The sequence below is a fragment of the Arvicanthis niloticus genome, chromosome 6, assembly GCF_011762505.2.
Source record: "Arvicanthis niloticus isolate mArvNil1 chromosome 6, mArvNil1.pat.X, whole genome shotgun sequence".
NCBI classification, from domain to species: Eukaryota; Metazoa; Chordata; class Mammalia; order Rodentia; family Muridae; genus Arvicanthis; species Arvicanthis niloticus.
In genome coordinates this window covers 46886249-46906500 of record NC_047663.1, presented here as the reverse complement: position 1 = coordinate 46906500, position 20252 = coordinate 46886249, and the positions used below count along the sequence as shown (strand labels likewise).

The 20252-nt window shown below is 47.1% G+C and overlaps 1 protein-coding gene across 6 annotated transcripts in view; it reads right to left on the bottom strand.

Annotated features, from left to right (window-relative positions):
- Nucleotides 1-20208, bottom strand: part of Sgsm2 (small G protein signaling modulator 2) — a 43610-nt gene extending 23402 nt beyond the window's left edge. For 2 of the 6 annotated variants that reach the window (XM_076936316.1, XM_076936315.1), the window contains exons 1-2: nucleotides 19917-20208; nucleotides 14613-14688 (exon numbers count right to left, since the gene is read on the bottom strand). In XM_076936316.1, the coding sequence (XP_076792431.1) occupies nucleotides 14613-14688; nucleotides 19917-19973 (133 nt within the window). In that variant the 5' untranslated portion in view covers nucleotides 19974-20208. The remainder of the gene's footprint in view (nucleotides 1-14612; nucleotides 14689-19916) is intronic. The other 4 variants (XM_034504245.2, XM_076936317.1, XM_076936314.1 and 1 more) reach the window with 3 other exon arrangements.
- Nucleotides 20209-20252: the final 44 nt, after the last annotated feature.

Here is a 20252-nt window from a genome sequence, read left to right as displayed (position 1 = left end):
CTCTTGTATGCTGTGTCACCTCAGTGGGCTGAGGAGCAAAGCTGTTCACTAGGGTTGACACAAATATCTCTGTCTGACCACAAGGACAGAGACAGCACCTATAGAAGAGGGAGCACAAAGCATGTGGCCCAGCAGCCCTTCTGGAGAACATGGTGACATGGTTGCTAAGGAACACGGCTTTGGAGAAGCTGAAATATTAATGAAGCCTCTGTAGAGACCAGCCCTGACAGTAGCTTCTGGATTATTTATGAGCACAGCAGCTGAGAGACAGATTTCTTCTTCTGCACCAGGAGGGCTTCCTTTCTTCATTCATGTTTTCAGGGACCACGTCTAAGCTCTCCTTCTGGATCCTGCTTACCACCAAGACCCCACAGAAAGGAAAGAAGGCTTGGCAGGAATAATAAGCAGAGAGTTGCCCTTGGCATGTACAGACCCTAAAAACACTGGTGCACACGTGTGGTAGGAAGTGCCTGGCTACTCCTGAGGCCAGACTAAACAGTGCTAGGGATAGGGGGATGGGCAGCCCAGAATAGTCTAGTGACTTCCATGCTTCTGGGAAACCTGGTGAGTGGGTCCATGCTCTAAGCCTCAGCTTTGCTACCTCTGCCCTGAGGGGAGACTTCTTAGGACTGGTGTGATGTCACATTAGCTGGCAGGTGAAACCCCTTGCTTACCCAGGCTCTGACTCTGGGGAGGCACAAGGCCCATGTCTATTCCTGGATCTTCACTCTCCCTGTTCAAAGACTGTTTGATAGTCAGTCCGAAAAAGCCAGTGTGGTAGGACCTGTATGCATCAGAGGATCATGGGCTGCCCCACAGGTGGGTAAAAGTGATGTTTTCTTTGGTATAGGAGAGCTGAGTTCCTGTCAAGTTGGCTTTTTTTCTTTTCTTTTTTCTTTCTTTCTTTCTTTCTTTTTTTTTTTTTTTTTTTGGTTTTTCGAGACAGGGTTTCTCTGTGTAGTCCTGGCTGTCCTGGAACTCACTCTGTAGACCAGGCTGGCCTCAAACTCAGAAATCCGCCTGCCTCTGCCTCCCAAGTGCTGGGATTAAAGGCGTGTGCCACCACCGCCCGGTGGTTTTTTTTTTTTTTTTTTTCTTTTCTTTTCTTTCTTTTTTTTTTCTTTTTTGAGTTAGTTTGAGCATGTATCTTTGTAAGGGCGTATATACTATGTTAAAGCTCTCAGAGGATGATGGGTATCCTCCTTCCTCATCCTTCACCTATTCCTTTGAGACAGGGTCTTTCCCCTAACTCTAGGCTCATGTTTTCTAGACTAGGCTGAACGCTGTTCTCCTGACTCCTTTGTCCTCAGAGATGGGTCAGGCACATTCAGAATGTCTGGCCTGTTACACAGGGGCTGCAATCCAAATTCTGGACCTTGTGACTGCACACTAAGTGTTCCTAACTGCTTGAGCCATCCATCTAGCCCCAAGATAGTTACCACTAACACAGTCAGGATATGAAACGTGGACTCGGGAATTAACTACTAATTTATTTTAAAGGCAAAGTCTCATGAAGCCCAGACATCACAAATTTGCTATGTAGCACAGTCTGGCTTTGATCTCTTAAGAGCTTCCTGCTGTCTAAGGGTTTTGTGTGGCCCTGGAGTATCCAGCTGACTGATTCTTTTGCCACAGTCTTTCAATCTGGGGCTGCTGCAATCTGTGTTTGTGGGAGGGTGGTCACCATTTCTGATATTCAATTCTCAACGGATAGAGGGAAAAGAAACCACTCTGAACAAAGCCAGAGTGGCAGCAGGTGGCACCAGCCCTGCAGGGACCCACAAGCCTCAGTGATGTGACTCATTGCAACAGTAATGAGTCATGAGGCTTCCCACCTTCCCAGCCACTGCAAAGGAACTGCGCTGGGGTGGGGAGGAGACACTGCGCTGGGGTGGGGAGGAGACACCCCATTTGGCCTCACCTGCCCTGCCATCAGCCTCTCAGCACAGGAGCAGATTCTCCTGAGAGCCAGCAGCAGCAGAGCTCAGCAATTATCACAAGGAGGGATTGCTGGAGGAAGCCCAGACATCACTCCCATCCCTGCTGGTTCGCACCACCATTCCTGGGAAATTCAGGCAGAGTGCCAAGCTCTATCTGTGGAAGGAGGAATCCCTCTCACCCTGCCAGTCTTCAGGGACCTGTGAGGCCAGGTGTTCTTGGCATAGTTCCATGCCCTCCCCCAGCAGTGATTCCCAAAACCACAGGATCCTTCCCTGTTCTTGCTGCAGATATGAGAATGTGATTGTATGCAGTATGGAGATACAATAATAATGATCATAACAGAGAACTGCTGCCTGAAGGGGCTAGTGGATGGGCTTCTTGGGCTCCAAAAATACATTAAAAGTATGTGTATTATATATGTATATTTATGTGAATTTCTGTCATGTGTTACAATGCTCAAGTACCCTCCTGCTCACGGTAAAGAATCAATGGCTTTCAATGTCTAAAAGAGGGTCCAGACTCCAAAAAGATTAAGAATCTTTGTTCTGGTTAATCATGCCCAACATGGGGGTACATGCTTTAATCCCAGCATTCAAGAAGCCAAGGATGGCAAAAATCTCTGACTAAAGACCAGCCTGGTCTACATACTGAGTTCAAGGCCAGCCAGGGCTAAGTAGCAAGAATCTGTCTCCAAAAATGTTTTTTTACACTTATTTAGTGTGTGTGAAGGTCAGAGGACAACTTGTAGGAGTCAGACTCAAACTTGGCAGCAAGTACCATCACCTGCTAAGCAATCTTGCCATGCTCTGAGACATTTGAGTTGAGACAAACCCCAAACATGATTCTAACTTGTTCTGAATTTGCTCCCCAGAGAAGACCAGAGAAGAGTAGGGCACTGTGAAGCCTCATTCCGCAGGGCAAGTCCAGGTAAAGACCTATGTGACCTCCTCATGCCCAAGGACACCAGGCAACTCCAGGTCCTCACTGCTGGAACCGTGCCCCCAGAGCATGACACTGTTGCAGAAGCGATGCAGGTAACCACAGGACTAAAGCACCAAGTCACAAGGCCATCTATTCCCCTGGAGAGTGAGCTGTCTGAGCTCTGAACATTCAGCCATGGAGGCTGCAGGGCCCTCTGTCTCAGTGAATCCTGGGACCATGTGGATCTACCATAAGGTGACAACCCTGACATCTTTTGGCTTATTTCATGTGAGAAAAACATGTAATAAATTTCAGCATAGAAAGGCTTAAAACAGAGCTGGAAAAACAACCTAGGGAAAAAATTACAAAATAAAATAGGACAGAAGCAGAGTTAAGCAGAGTTAGACACTATTTAACAAGTGTGACACCTCCCATCCCGGTCGGTCCCCTCCCACTCCCCCACCCCGATATCTGGCTATCTTTATCTTCTGGTGTCTCTTAGGGTCTGGTCAAATGATCCCAGAGAACCTTCTCCATTGTCATCCATTCCACCACACTGACAAGAAAGCTCAGAGAGGCAGCATGGCTAAATTTAACTCTAGCACCTTGCTATGAACACTCATTTTGGACTGACAACTGTCCTCCCAAGGAAAGCTGATGACCATAGGCCAGACCAGCCTGAAGTGCTTCTCAGGCTCTTCAAAGTTATGGAGCTTAGCAAATGCTACCTGAAGCTGGAGAGCACAGTGCTAATGGCGCCTACCAGCCTTGGTCTCAACCCATCACACACTGATTTACCATTCAAGTGATCATTTGGAGTGGAGACATTGGGTCAGATCTGGTGGCACCAGCCTGTAATCTCTGCTACCTAGGAGATGAAGGCAGGAGGACTGAAAGTTTATCCTGCCTGGGCTACAATGTAGAATGGAAATCTTAAAGGAAAAAGATGGAGAGATGCTGAAAGTTAGGTATACTTCTACTATGTTGCTGGTGGGAGGGTTAGTGATATCATTCCTATTTGGCAATTTGGTTTTTTCAATCAAAGGTACAGAAAACCTTTGACCCAGCAATCCCTCTTCTGGGATTTTTCCTACTGGTATAAGTGCGCAATTAGTTATACTAGCAAAGAACTGGAAACCATGTGTCCGCCAACAGGGTCAGGCTAACTAGATATGGTTTGTTCACACAGGAGAGTAGCTCTAAGAAGCAATGAGATGTTCTCTAGGAACTAACAGGAAACTTCCAAAAGGTAGGTACAGGATAGTGTTACTGCATGGGACCTTCTGCTTACAAAAAGGGTGGGTGGAGCCAGGTGTGGTGGCTCAGGCCTGTAAGTCTAGTACTTAGGAGGCAGGGTAAGTAACATAAGTTCAAGGCCAGCCTGGGCTACACAGTGAGTTTCCTCGTGAATCATTTTAAAATAAAGGAGGTGGGATGGGCAAAGGTCACATAATCTTGTTGTTCCGAGGCAGGCTCTCAAGTAGCCTAGATATCCTTAAGTTTCTGATCCTCTGCTTCTACCTCTCAAGTGTTGAGATTACAGGTGTGTGTCACCATATTTAGTCAAATATTTATTGTGATTTAAAAACAGTAACAATGGTCTGGAGAGATGGCTCAGCCATTAAAGGCTGGGCTCACAACCAAAACCAACAACAACCCTCTAGATGGGTACACAAGCAAAGGTGCTGTATGGGTGGGTTAGCGCTGCCAGGAAAGGGGGCTCCTTTCCTATAGCTTTGATTTCAGAAGCAGGTAAATTAATTACCAGCTCAAGACGATATGTATGATTGAGGTGACCACCACAGGTTCACAGCGTGAGTGATTCTGGAGACCCTCTCCAGTCTGGGAGAGAATCGACCCCAGAATGGTTACTCTGTTCACAGTACCTACCCACTCTTTCCCCAGCTCCTGCAGCAAATGAGGTCTTCCAAATGGTTTACTTCCTCATGCTTAGCCAGTACCTGCTTAGAGCCGAAGCTCTAACCTGAGCTTGGCAGAGAAACAATTCAAAGTGCTATGACAAGCCTGAGTCTCAGGGGCTCACAAAAATGAACCGAAGCTAATGTCGTGGTTGGGAAGGGCCCTCAGAAACAAGGAAGGAGTCAGGAAGGTCTACCAGTCCACCTTGTTCTCAGGTGCATATACATTTATATTTACATCTCAACAGTCCTGGCAATCGTGGGACTTACTAAATGGCGTTCAAAGGCTAGTTAGGCTAGTCCAGGGGTCCAGCACTCACAAATAGCACAGCACGGCAGGACGCTGGCCTAAGGACCAGGAGGAGTTGAGGATGGGAGGAAGGCAAGTATGGAGAGTAGCAGGCACACCACCTCTGGCTCAGTTTCACCTTTCTCCCCAATGCCATCTGTGCAGTGGGGGAGTTGGATTGTAGTTGCCATGGAGAACCTGAGGGAGGAAAGTGTGGGTGGACCAGTCATCCACAACCTGGTCCTGGAGCTGTCGGGGCAACACCCAAAGCAGTTTTGTGGTATTGGTTCAGGCCTGTGAATAGTGGAGACAGGAGGAGCTGGTTGGCTTGAAGTGGAGGGGAGGGGAAGGAAGGGGAGGAAGAAGTTCACAGTGGAACTCTGGAACTGCCAGAAGTTGGAGCTTTGCTGTAGCTGAAGTAGAAGGAGCAGAAAGGCTTCCCCCAGGCCAGTGGGCCTCTCTTCTTCCCACGCCTTAGATCTGATTGTCCATTTCTACCTGGGTTTAGTAATGGCAGCCTGCACTCACAGTGAATATTCCCACTCTACGTGGGACACATTTTCTCTCAGCTTCCAAGGTGATACTGACTTTACCTCAACTCTGGGGCACTCAGCTTTGCTCAACTCCCCAAATAAGAAAGCAACATTCCCTATAGATTCAATGGAGGAGAAGGAACTGGCCTGGTTTCTGGAATCAAGGTGAGAGAAATGAGAACCAGGCTACAGGTGCTCATTTGCCTTGCCTGGAAGGGACAATGTGGCGTCCCAGTGAGCCAGGTTGAGACACAGCTGCTTCCTCTGCATAAAGGCTGATCATATTCCCTCAGTGGCAAGAGACCCACTATCTCCTGGAGCCTTTGCTCACCATGTGCCCTGTCGGGTGACTGCAGCTGTGATACTCCACAATGTCCCAGTTCCTCTAGACTCCACCCCTGGGTAGACCTCAGAAACCACCAACCAATCTTTGTAGTACAGAAGACAGCCCCTGAGCTGCATATCCCAGCTCATTCTTCTCCTTAAAACGCATTTGGTTGAGAGTTCAAGCATTCACAAAAGAAAGGAGCCCCTGTATACCCATTGCTCAATTTAAATAAATAGTTAACAGGTATCAGTCAAATTTTGTTTCAGCTAAACTACATGTAACCAACTTTCTCCTTGTTTGAATTATTATTATATTTTTATCTATCTATCTATCTATCTATCTATCTTTTGAGATAGAGTTTTGTTTTTATTGATTGATTGAGATAAGGGTTCTCTGTGCTATTCTGGCTTCGTGTCCTGGAATTCACTCTGTGGACCAGGCTGGCCTCGAATTCAGAGAGATCCACCTACCTTGTGAGTGCTGAGATTAAAGGCACGTGCCACTACGCCCAGCTTTATCTTTGGATTATTTGAGGTAACTTTTAGACTCTTGACCCAAGTATACATAACTTTACTGAACAATAATAATTGCTTTTTTCCTTTTTTTTTTTTTTTTTTTTTTGGAGCCAAGTCTTGTTATATTAGTCTGGCTAACCTAGAACGCATGCTGACCAGGATGGCCTCAAATTTATAGTAGTCCTCCTGTTTATACCGCCCCAATCTGAATGCTAGGATTATAAGTGTATCATAATGTCCAACCCTAATATCAATGACTTAATATGATTCATTTCCTTTCAGATTGTGTTCCCAGATTTCAGATTTCCCCAGGTTGTCAGAAACATGGACTCCTAGGATTCCTGGATTATTTCTGAGGAAGGTTTCCAGAGACGGTTTGAGAACAAGGTGTCACTGGACACCATGTTACATGTTTTGCTTCATCTCCAGAGCTTGATCTCTGAGCTAACCACTCACTTCTAGCCCTGAGTAGCTCTTTCAATGCTGGAATTTACTTTCTGGGGGCAGGCTCAGAGAGGAAAATGAGTACCTAACTGGCTATGGGTGCTGGGCAATGGTGGTGCACGCCTTTAAACCCAGCACTTGGGAGACAGAGGCAGGCAGATATCTGAGTTCGAGACCAGCCTGGTCTACAGAGTGAGTTCCAGGACAGCCAGGGTTATACAGAGAAACCCTGTCTCGGAAAAAACAAAAACAAAAACAAAAAACAAAAACCAACTGGCTATGGGTTAGACATGAACTGCATGCAAACCTTGGTCTATCTGATTCCAAAGACTCAGCGCCAGACCGAACCGCTTGACCTCAGCTATGCCCTAGCACAGGGGGAAGGAAACAGCTGTTTTGGACATCTGCCTTCCTTCCTGACCACAGCTCAAAAGCTACTCGATTTATTCATTTCTGGATGGAAAGCAAAAGGTAGATAGTCTGAGAATAAGCTATTCATTGGATGCAGGAGGGAGAGTCCCTTTTGCTGAAAAGAGTCAGGCTAGCTAGCAACCGCCTGGAGTCTGAATCACAAAATGTGCAGAAGCATCTCTGGCTTCAGCATCCCAGGTGGGATGCAACCTCCCGAAGCACCTGCTGCTTCTTAGTATCTCTTTGCCATTCCCCAAAGAGCTCACTGCAGGGGAGACCTAACTGGCTAATGAAAGCTGCTTAGCAACAGAGAGCTGGTTAATAAAGCCCAGTGTTATTCCCAGTTCCAGGCTCCACCCCCACCTCCCATTACAACTCAGCCTCAAGCAACCCTCAGGTCAGCCCTGGAAAGCTGCTGCTTGTGAAGATAGGCTGGCTCAGCACACCTACAATGCCTAAGCAGCTGGTGTGAGAACTGTGCTTCAAAGTCAGAATCCTCTCTCAGCCACGTAAGGTTAAGATCCACAGGGCTGAGGGTGGGGCTCTGTGGTAGATGCTTGTCTAGCCTGCCACAGAATCAAGGTTCAATCCCCAGCTACACCTACACCTACACACACACACACACACACACACACACACACACACACACACACACCAAAAAAACAAACAAAAAAAACAAAAACAATTCAACCTAGGTCCAGGTATGGTGGTGCACGCCTTTTATCCCAGGCAGAAGCAGGCAGATCTCTGACTTTAAAGTTAACCTAGTTTACATATTGAGTTTCAGGCCAGCCAGGGATATTCAGTGGGGCCTTGTTTCAAAAAAAAGGAACAAAACTTCACAATCCTAGTACTCAACTAGAAAGAGGCTGTAGTAGAGGAGGTCAGGTTCAGAGACACATAGTTTCATGGCTTAGTGCTTCATGTCCTCCAATCAGTTGACTGCAAGAATAGAACTATGTGTAGGCACATACACTCCTACTGCAGATGCAAGGTTCAGGGTACACCTTGAGAGACCCTGCTGTTTGCTGCTGACTCTGAGTGCTCTGTTTATACGTTGTTAAGAGCACCTTCCACCATGGAAGGAGTCGGCAGGAGATGCCAGTCACTGGCGGTGAAGGCTGGGAGATGGAAGACATGCTGACAAGGCCACAGAGGATACAAGATAAAGCATTAATTTGATTCAATAGAGATTGGACCCAGAATCTCAGACATGCTAAGCAAGTATATTCTGAGCTCCAGCCCAACAGGAAGTCTTTGTTTGTTTGTTTTTCTGAGACAGAGTCTCTCTGTGTAGCCATAGTAGTCCTGGAACTCCCTGTAGAAACGCATATGTATGTCAGAGGACAACTTTGTAAGCCTGGTTCTCATCAGCTTCCTGGGGATTGAATTGGTGGTTGTCAGGCTCACATCCTTGAGTGGCAAGTGCTTTCACCTGCTGAGCTATCTCCATAACCCTTCTTTTTAAAAGGATTATTGTTTTTAATTATGTGTATGTGTGCATGTGAAGATGTGCACGTGACAGGCTAGAAGAGGGTATTGGATTCCTTGGAACTGGAGCTACAGATGGTTTGTGAACCACCTGACCTGATGTGGGTGCTGGGAATCAAGCTCCAAGAGTGGCCAATGCTCTTAACCACTGAGCCACCTCTCCAGCCTCCCAACCTTGAACTCTTGATATCTCCTGATTGTACCTCCCAAGTGCTCGGGAGCACTGAGAGCCACCACATCCTGCCTTATCAGTAAGACTTTACATCAGCATTTAAGCTTTAAAGAGCAGGCTAGAGGAGCCCAGCAACATGTACAGTTCTCAGCACCCTAACTACACAAACCCCATACCCCCACCCCCAGACAACCACCAAGCAATGACCATACTGTGGTCTTGCAAAAGCAAACCTGACAAAAATTGGAAGACAAAAAGGGGATGTCAAAGACTTTCTTTTTTTCTGTGATGGTGGTTTTGAGTCCATTCTCCAAGCTCCATCCTAGCCTAGCATGACAGGTAATCACAGAGTGACTGATGCTCTGGTACAGGGTGCAGAGGTGGTGCTGAGTAGCACTGCCACAAAGCTCCACAGCAGGAGAGACAGCACCTGGACAAGACCCTTCCCTAGCTTCCAGGGATGCCCTCTCAAGGAAGACAGGGCCTATGTAGCCCAGGCTAGCTTCCAAACCTCTATATAATTGAGGCTGGCCTTGAACTCCAGTGTTCCTTCCTCCACCTGAGGAGATGCTGGGATTTGCATCTACCTCACACGTCCATCTTTTTTTGTTTGTTTTTTGTTTTTCATTTTTGGAGATAGGGTTTCTCTGTGTAGCCCTGGCTGTGCTGGAACTCACTCTGTACAGCAGGCCCACCACCACCTGGCTGGAAGACTGACGTTTAATCTCGACTTTCTGAGGTGGGAAGATCCACCTTTAATCTGAGCCACACCTTCTGGTGGCAGCCTATATAGAGGGTATGGAAGAAGGAAGCTTGCTTGTGTTCTCTGGCTGCCTGCCCTCGGTGTCCTTGGCAAGTCCAATCCTTCACTGACATTGAAGTCTGCTTCTTTGGGACTCTGAAGATCAGTTGAGATATCCAGCCCCACGGACTGAACAACTACTAGACTCTTGGGCTTTCTGTTAATAGACAGCTATGGTTGGACCACAGCCTGTAGCCACTCTAATAAATCCCCCATGCCCACCCATCCATCCCCCATTGATCCCACAAACCCCCCATTCTCCTTTCCTTCCATCCATCCTCCATATACATATATACATACATATGTACATACGTACATACATACATACATACATGTTCACGCTATTGGCTCGGTTTCTCTAGAGAACCCTGACTGATACAGCCCTTGCCACTATGGCACGTGTCCTACCTATATAATAAATAAATGTAAATACAACCAAGCATATAAAGAATCCTGGTTGTTTCCGGTGGCATTCACTGGTGCTGCAGCCACCACTCCACTGCAGCCTTGGTTCTCAACAGCCTTGTTCATTGTGCACACATCATAGCACACCAGCAATGCTGCCTGTGGTACCAAAATTCAGATCTAAGATTCCTGTGTGTTATGAACCTCCTTGTTTGTACTGTATAATGTTTTCTGCTCCTACAGAAACACAACAGTTTAGTTACAGAAAACAAAGACTTCTAGTAATTTCTTACTATGTATCAAACTGGTATATCTTTGTATTGTATTATCAGGATGTTGAATTTCATTTTTTATAATTCATACTTATTATTTTATGTATATGTGATGTTTGAGTGTGAATACATGCATGTCATTGCACACATGGGGGATCAGAGGACAACTGCTGTCAGTTCTTTCCTTCTGCCAGGTTCTGAAGACTGAACTCAGGTCATTGGGTTTATATGGCAAGACTGAGTCATCTTGCCAGCTCAGAATGTTTGATTTTAAAATACTGTATCTGAAATGCTGCTGTGAATTTCATAAAAAGTCAGTAAGTAAGACGGGTATGGTGACCCATGCTGTTAGTTCCAGCACTTGGGAGGTAGAAGCCAGAAGAGAGTTAGTCAGTTTTAGGCTAGGTTGGTCTTCACTGTGAGATTCAGGCCAGCTAGGGCTCCCTAGTGAAGGCCTACCTCAAAAACAAACAAATAACCACACTCCCCCCCCCCCCCACACACATGCATGCACACACAAGTTCAAAAAAAAATACAAGTCAGAGAGAGGAAAAAAAGCCTAGATCCAGCTGGGGAGATGGTTCCATCTGGGGTCTGCTGGCCAGCCAACCTAGCTTAATCATTAAGTTCTGGGTCCTAGTGAAAAGACTCGGTCTCTACAAACAGGGTGTGTGGCCCCTGAGAACAGCATCTGAGAACCTGCTGTCTACATGTACCCACACCTACAAACAACCACACCCACAAAAATGCTAACACACCAACACACACAAAATCCTGGACTTCTTGGAGGCCAGCAAAGCCTGGGCCTGAATTCCTGTGGCAACTCAGTCAGGGCTGACACTTCACAGGGAGCAAGTGCTATTGGGCTATTTAAGCCTGACACTGCAGCTTCACATCTGGGCAGCTGCTTTTGCAAACATTTTGTCGGATCCTGTGGCATTTATGCTTGCATTAGTGACTCTTAGGAATCTCGGAGGACCATCATAACATGGGTCCTCCTGCTCCTGGACTCTTTTTAAAACCCTGGAGACTTTAAGGCTTTGTTTTGCCTACTACAATAATTGAAATGGCTCAAAGGAAGCCTCTTCTTTAGTGTGGTCTGCGCTGATGAAAGAGCTCAGAGCTTTAGACAGGAGACTCACAGATCCTGGAGGGTTCTGAGTCCCAGGCCTGCTGTAGGAGAGCTGGCTGGTGCATCAAGAGCCTGCTGTGAAATACTCAATGCTCTTCTCCTGCTGGCCTCCCTCCAGCCCTCTTCCCTTCATTCTCCCCTGGCTACCCACACACGGCACCCAAGCAAAAGCTGCTCTCACTATGTGGTAGCTTTCTACAGTGTGCGCTTTGACAAAGCCTAGCACCAAGCCAGAATTCTAATATGCTTCCCAGCTAATAACGACCCCGGGGAGCTTTTTCTTTTCTCTCTCCCAGAGCATAAGTTCTATGAAGCAGAGGAGGTAAAAGCAGGCTGCAGACGGATGGATTAGGGTATCGTATGAGAGAACAGGGGAAACTCACCCAAAAAGTAGACAGTGGGACTGCAAAGACAACATGCCTAGCCTGAGCCTTGACACCCAAAGGACAAGGAGATTTTCTGCTCTTGGACTCTAATCATGCTTACAGACATAAACTCAATCCCCACGAAAATTTGAGGTGGAGACCATTGCTCTAATTTTATTTATTTAATTTTTTAATTTTTTGGTTTTATAAGAAAGGGTTTTCTCTGTCCTGAAGTCACTTTGTAGACCAAGCTAGCCTCAAACTCTGAGAAGATACACTTGCCTCTGCCTCCCCAGTGCTGGGCTAAAGGCACATGTCATCACGCCCGGCAACATTGCTCTAATCTTTTTGTTGTTGTTGTTGTTGGTTTTTTGTTTGTTTGTTTTTGGAGACAGGGTTTCTTTGTGTGGCCCTGGCTGTCCTGGAACTCACTCTGTAGACCAGGCTGGCCTCGAACTCAGAAATCCGCCTGCCTCTGCCTCCCAAGTGCTGGGATTAAAGGCGTGTGCCACCACTGCCCAGCTGCTCTAATCTTCAAAGGACATGCTAGGGGAAACAAGAAACCAGTCCCAGAGGGGCATGGCATGCTGGTGCATGCTTGTGGGACTGGTAACTGTGAGGCTGAAGCAGGAAGACCAAGAGCCCGAGTGTGTTCAAGGCCAGTCCAGGAAGAAGGGGAGGGGGGAAGGATGGAGAGGGGAGGGGAGAAAAAGAGAGAAAGGGAGACCATTTAAGTATTATGCAGAACACTACTTTTTAAAGCCCTGTGTCACAGCCTCTGCTCACTGGCCGCCTGTGTCACAGCCTCTGCTCACTGGCCGCCTCTCCCAACCGCTTTAACTCCCTCTAGAACGGTTTTCCTCCACGGATCTTCTATTTCATACTATCATGATACATTTTCTTCACACATTTTTTTTTTTTTTCTGTCTGCTTGCCTGTCAGCAGGATTTATGTTTCTGGGGCGGAGACTGTCTACCTGGTCCCTGCCGTCCTGCTACATGGAGAATACTATCTGGAGAGTTGCCGAACGTATGGGAAAGGCAGCTCTGTCTCACTGTTGCCAAAAGCAGGGCCAGTAAGAGGCTCAGAGGTGCTTGACGCCAAGTCTGATGACCTGTTGATCCCTGGTTGATCACACAGTGGAAAGAGAGACCACACTCCCAATAATGGTCCTCTGAACTCCACACAGGTGCCACAGTCCATACATGTGCATTCACATACCACATGAAATATAATGTAAAAACAAAATAAAAAAGAAGGCATTTCTTTGGAGTGTGTGACTACTAGCACACGCTAGGCTCTGGTACCGTTCCCCCCTTAGGGGGCATTAGGGGATGGCTAAGTTTGTGGAAATCAAAGAAAACTGTGTAGATATAAGCTTTTTCCTACAAAGGCAAACATCTGATGCCTCCCCATCATGCAACCTAGTGCGCCAGCCAGAGGTTCTGGCTGCTCCTCCTTGCTTATGTTCATGCTCTTTTGCATCTAACCAAGTGCATGGGGAATTAGGAGAATGGAGTAGCCAGAAAGATGTGGCAGCCAAAAAGCACACAAAATCATCCCAAAGTGCCAATCCTTCCCCAGAGGGAAAGGGACAGATAAGATGGGTGGTTCCAGAATCCAAAGCGCTCAGGACAAGGTTCTCAACATGGGATCCTGGGAGAGTGCCCAGCTTCCTCTGTGAGCATGGAAGAAATCCAGAGTCTCAGGCCACTCCAGACCTACTAGAACCAGAAATGCCTTGGCAAGGACCAGGTATGTTTTGTTCTGTGATGCTGAGATTTCACAAGAAGGTGTAGGATACTCTGGACTCTGATGTTATAGACTGTTGTGAACAACCACATAGGTATGGGGATCAAACCCAGGTCCTCTGGAAGAGCAGCCAGGAATTTTTGTTTTGTTTTTCGAGACACAGTTTGTCTGTGTAGCCCTGGCTGTCCTGGAACTTGTTTTGTAGACCAGGGTGCCTTCAAACTCATAGAGATCCATCTGACTCTGTCCCCTGAGTGCCAGGACCACTGCCACCACCCTGCTGAGCAGCCAGGCTTCTTAACTGCTGAGCCATCTCTTTTAGCCCTTTTAGCCAATTCTCTTTATTTCTTTCTTTATTTATCTTGAGGCAAGGTCCCACTGAGTTGTCCAGGCTAACCCCCAGATAGTCCACAGATAAGACAAGCCTTGAACTTTTTTTTTTTTTTTAGGTTTTTCGAGACAGGGTTTCTCTGTGTAGCCCTGGCTGTCCTGGAACTCACTCTGTAGACCAGGCTGACCACCTGCCTCTGCCTCCCAAGTGCTGGGATTAAAGGCGTGCACCACCACTGCCTGGCTAAGCCTTGAATTTTGATCTTCCAGCTTCAGCCTTCTAAATAGCCAGGATCACGGACTTGGGACACCAGGGCTTATGACACAGCTATAAATGCTTTATCGTACTTTCAGGTGTATTCTGGTGCCACTAAAATTTGGGAACTGTTGTCCTGGGATACTAAAATACACAGATTCTTGCAACCTGAAGCCTCTGATTCATTAGGCCTGGGGCGGGGCTCACATAGACTTTAAGAGTGTTTGGATTGGCTGGGACTTGCATTCATATTTGAGAGTTACTAACCCAGAAGATTCATCTTTCCCAGGTCCCAAGCCTGTATGTAACCCATCACTGTAAAGCATGCACTCACCACACAGAGCAATGATGTGGCTGCTGTCTTCATGCACGAACTTCCTGGTGACAGCCTCCTCCATGATTTGCTTTACCTGTGAATAAATGGGCAATCTCCATTATTTTAATTTATCTTTTGCTGGGCTACTGATCAAACTCAGGGCAAACCCTCTGTCACTGGGTTACATCCTCAGGCTAGTATTATTATTTAAAAAATTTTCTCCTTAGCATTTTTAATCATGGTGTTTGAGGGTACAACTCCGTGGTCGGGCATGTTGTGGATACACAAGGCTCTAGATTCAATTCTTAGCAAAAAAAAAAAAAAAAAAAAAAATTTCAACAGCAGCACAGGTCTATGGAAAGATAAATAGTTTGATTTTGACCTCGTGGTTTTGGTTTTTAGACCATAGATGACATATGGTTTTTAGATGCATAGATGACAAAGACAGGAGTGGGGTGGGAAGACACATGCTCCTTAGCGTCATCTGCCCCATTGTTCTGGAGAGGAAACTAAGAGATGTCAAACCCACCAGCCAATCAGTGTGGAGGATCCAGTTCAAACAAAAGGGTCCTCATGCCTAGAAACCAAGGATGGAGGGTATTTGCTTATCCATACTCAGCTGGAGAAGGGCTTCTGGGCAGACACACTGTCCTTTAGGGACAGATGGTCTTAGTACAACTGGACCCTCCTTTTCTGAGGTTAGGAGTGGTCCAACCATGTCTCACTGACTCTCATTTGTTCTAGCTAGGTCCTAAAACTCTGATGTTTTAGGGTTTGAGTGAGAGACTAAGCTGAGACTAAGCTTAGCTAAGCTAAGCTGTGTGTGACAGAGCCTGAGCTACAGAGGGAGACCTTCTCAACTCCCAACCCCTAAAAGGCACTACAGGATGGGGGTGCTGCTCTACAGGTGAGGGCTTGACTGACATTCATGTTCCCCAGGTCTAATGTGTAAGGCCACAGAAAAAGTGTTCTCATTGTTTATTGTTATTCCTTAATCATATAAAAAAGAGCCTTTAATCCCAGCACTTGGGAGGCAGAGGCAGGCAGATTTTTGAGTTCGAGGCCAGCCTGGTCTACAGAGTGAGTTCCAAGACAGCCAGGGCTACACAGAGAAACCCAGTCTCGAAAAACCAAAAAAAAAAAAAAAAAAAAAAAAAAAAAAAAAAAAGTCTAGGTTACACAGCAAGTACAATGCTAGGCTGGGTGAGGACATTCTGTCTTAAACACTAAATGAAATAGAATATAGAACCTGTTTGTCCAAGTACCTTGTTTTATTATTTACCTCTAATTTTTTATATTTATAATATTTATATAATATTTTATATTTACCTCTAGTCTCCACTTTCTCTGAGAGCACTCAAGTACCCTCTATCTTTCTTTCCTTCTTTCTTTCTCTTCTCTTTCTTTTTTGTTTTTTTGAGACAGGGTTTCTCTGTGTAGCCCTGGCTGTCCTGGAACTCACTCTGTAGACCAGGCTGGCCTCGAACTCAGAAATCTGCCTGCCTTTGCCTCCCAAGTGCTGGGATTAAAGGAATGTGCCACCACTGCCGGCCTCTTTTCTCTCTTTCTCTCTCTCTTTCCTCCTCTTCCACCTTCTTCTTCTTCCTCCTCTTCCTCCTCTTCCTCCTCTTCCTCCTCTTCCTCCTCTTCCTCCTCTCCTCTCCTCTCTTCTCCTCTCCTCTCCTCTCTCTCTCTCTCTCTCTCTCTCATAGTGGTAACTGAACCCAGGGCCTTGTGCATGCTGGGCCAGAAAAAAAACACAAACAAACAAAAAACCCTGAAGTATTTTTCTGTTTTTTTTTTTTTTTTTTTTTTTTTCAGACCTTTTCATCATTGCTGTTTCGAGGCAGGGTCTCACACTGTAGCCTTGGTTGGTCTGGAACTCACTATCTAGATAAGATTAGTCTTCAACTCAGAGATCTGCCTTCCTCAGCCTCTTGAGCTCAAAGGTCACCAAGACCTCTGCTTTATTTTTTGAGACAGGATCTTACTAAGTTCCCTAAACTGGCCTAGAATTTACTCTATAACCCATCCATTCCTCTTACCTCTGCCTCTGGTGTGCTGAGATTATAGGCCTATGCCTCCAGGCCCAACCTCTGGGTTCTTATTTTAGTTTTGCACTTAAAAAAGAATTAATGACACACCAGTATGGAGTGTTTTGTGAGTTGTTTCTTTTGCTTGTTTTGAATTGATTGTGAGATTCGCTTCTGTTATGTCTGTTGAATATGCTGGGAATGTAGATTGTTCGTTTCCAATTGTGTGACAATACCACAGTTAACTGGCATTTAGGTACTTTCCAGCTTGGGGTTGTTATAAATCACATGAACATCTGGACATATCTTCTGGTGAACATATGTGCTGGTTTTTTTAAATTTATATTTCTAGGCAATGAATTTCTGATGCATATATTCTGCTTTCGTGCCTAGTAATGCTGCCAAAACGTTTTCCAAGCGGCTGCAGCAATTTACACTTCTATCGGCAGAACAAGGTTCTAGTTGCTCTTAACACTTGTGCCAGATTCCATGGGGAATCTGCCAGGATACCACTAGTGGGAATCAGAGATGGGTTTCCTCAACCCCAGTATAAAATCCTACAGAATAAGCCATTAGCAGAGACAGTCTTTACTTTTTAAAGGTCTTATCTATCTTTATTTTGTGTGAATGGGTGTTTTGCCTGCATGTATGTCTGTGCACGGCACTTATGTAGTATCTGCAGAGGCTACAAAAGGGCATCATCAGCTCCCCTGGAACCAGATCTAACAGTTGTTAGTTGTCACGTGACTTCTGGGAATCAAACCTGGAAGAGCAGCCAGAGCTCTTAAGCACAGAGCAGACTCTCCAGTGCTTTCTCTTTTATTTTTTGAAATAGGCATTTGCTCTCATGTTTCACATTAATCTTTGGCTGTCATCCTTTGGACAGGATGCAGTGTCCTGATAACACCCTGGCTTCCAGTGAGCTTCGCTTTATTTCACCTAATTACCTATTTATTTACTTTCAAGTCCAGTCTCACTATGTAACCCTGGGTATTGTAGGAACCCAAAGGGGTTAAAGGTATACACCACCACACCAGGCCAAGGTCCTCTCTTGACGTGCACCATACGTATCACACGGAGAGTGGCAGAACACCTAAGGGCTAAGGAGGAAGGAAGGGCCCGAGAGTTCTCCCTGCTGGAACTGCTCATGGCTAGTGGTTAGGTAAATGTGGATCTGACTGGATCGATTCTTGCTCTCTGAGCTGTTAAAAGCTTCCTCGATTACTTCCCAGGGGTCTTTGCAGGAACTCACAGCTAAGGATCAACAGGTATCTGAAGCTGCTGGAGACACAGATCAGGTTAGGAGGACCTACTGATGATTTTAGGATTAGTCCAGAGGTCCTCTATGAGGAGAGTCTTGCCCCTGGTTCTCCACTGCTGTCTCTTTTTGTAGCAGTTTCTGTAAACCAAGCACTAAAAGGGGAACTATGAGGAGTCCAGAGGAGGTCAGTCTTTGCCAAGAAGATGCATCCTTGCAGCACAAATCCAGTTTTCAAAGGAGCCATTCTTGAAATAGAGTCTTTGAATACTGGGAAGAAAATCATGTTCTCAAAAGTATCTCCTCACATACCCAATCAACTCTCAAATTTGGTCTTTTGTTTGTTTGTTTGTGACAGGGTATCTCTGTATAGCCCTGGCTGTCCTGGAACTCACTCTGTAGACCAGGCTGGCCTCGAACTCAGAAATCCACCTGCCTCTGCCTCCCAAGTGCTGGGCTTAAAGGTGTGCACCACCACTGCCCGGTGTCAAATTTGCGTCTTAAATAATCCTAGTAATACACCCAAAGTTCCAACTCACGTACATTCCCCCAAATCTCTTGGTTTTAGATTGCTTTCTTCGTGGGGATAATCACTGAGAATTCACTTTTCTTTGGTGACAAGACTGGAGCTGAAGACTATTTTGGCTGGGCGGTGGTGGCGCACGCCTTTAATCCCAGCACGTGGGAGGCAGAGGCAGGTGGATTTCTGAGTTTGAGGCCAGCCTGGTCTACAGAGTGAGTTCCAGGACAGCCAGGGCTACACAGAGAGACCCTGTCTCAAAAAAACCAAAAAAAAAAAAACAAAAAAAAAAAAAAAAAACTATATTTTGAAAAAGCCCTGGCCTAAGAAACCCTCACGTGGCCACTTCACAGCAGAAGCACAGTGAAGCTGCTCACACAAGTTGGAAAGGTGATGGTTTCGACTTTTCTGTCAAGAAGGAAGGGAACAGTTAGGGCACATGAGCCAGGTCATGGTAAATGCAGAGTGAGAGCCCAGAGTCTTCTCAGATCCTCAAACTCTAAGGGTGCATGGAAAAGTATGACACATTTATATATGTGAGATAAATAGTATTATCCTATATTAAAAAGAGACTAGGAAACTAAGACTTCAGTTTAAGTCACTTTACTCAAAGTAAGTCTGGACTATTCAAGACTATCTCACCAGACCTCAGCTTTCACAGTTAGTAGCTATATTTACTAAATAGAGTGCCTATCAGCGTGCCAGGCTCTGGAAACAAAACCGTGAACAGTTTTTTTGCCTTCCCGTAGTTCACACCTGGCAGACCTAGCTACAGAGGCAAGCTGAGGAAGGAGGCCTCATTCATCTCATCTACACTGCAGGCTCTCTCACAAGCTGGTGAGTCATTCATATGGGCAGCACCCCCAACCCCTGAAATTGAAATGAGCTTTTAAACAGCGTCAAGGTAAAGGGGGTAGGTAGAGAGAAAAGCTTGTTTCTAAAGGATTTCCCTCAAAAGGGCAAAAAAATAATCTGAGTCTTAAAAATCATTCTTAAAAATACCCGGGTTCCTGGGTAAGGAGGTGGGCGTGGAGGGAGAAACAGTGAGGTGTGCAGCAAACCCTCAGCCAGCCACGACTCACTTGCCGGAGGAATACAAGAGGGCGGTGTGTTGGACACCCGAGAGCGAAACCCCTAGAACTGTGGCTCGCCGCCTCCAGGAGGCCCGTGGGGACCCCGCCCCCTCCCCGGGCAGTACTGGCAATGAATGGGCAACTCGGGCTCTCCAGCAATCGCCGCCACCCCTCCCCCGACCGCGGTCTCCCCGCGCTGCTGCCGTCACGGGGCGGGGAGCCGGAGGACCGCGGAACAAACAAGCCCCAGGGCGCAAGCCTGACCCTGGCCGAGGGCGCTGCCCCGGACGCAGAGAGGGGCGTGGGGCGCGGCCCGCACAGGACCCCGCCCCCGCCTGGCACGGTGGCTGGCGGCCGCGCGCGTGGGGGCCGCGACCTCTCTGCTCCTGGGGCAGCGCGGGAGGGGTGCGAGCCCCTGAGACCTTGCCCGGACTGTACCTCCTTTTTCACGTTCCACAGCAGCTTTTCTTTGACTGCGTCCTCTGCGCTGCCCATGGTGCGGCAGGTGGCGGCCAGGAGGCACCAAGCGGCCCCCCGAACCCCCGTGCGCCCTCACCGCCTCCGCGCCTCCCGACTCAGCGCCCCACGCGCGAGGCGGAGCCCCCGCCCGCTGCACTCCCCGCCTGCAGCCGCCGCAGCCACTGCCCGGTGCTCAGCTCCGCAGCCATCTTCCGAGCCCCGTAGACGTCAGGCAGGAGGCCCGGCCCCTTCCCACAGCCGGCAGGGAGGGGGTGTGTGCGCAGCGACTGGGGAGGGGGGGGGTCAGGGCGGGTG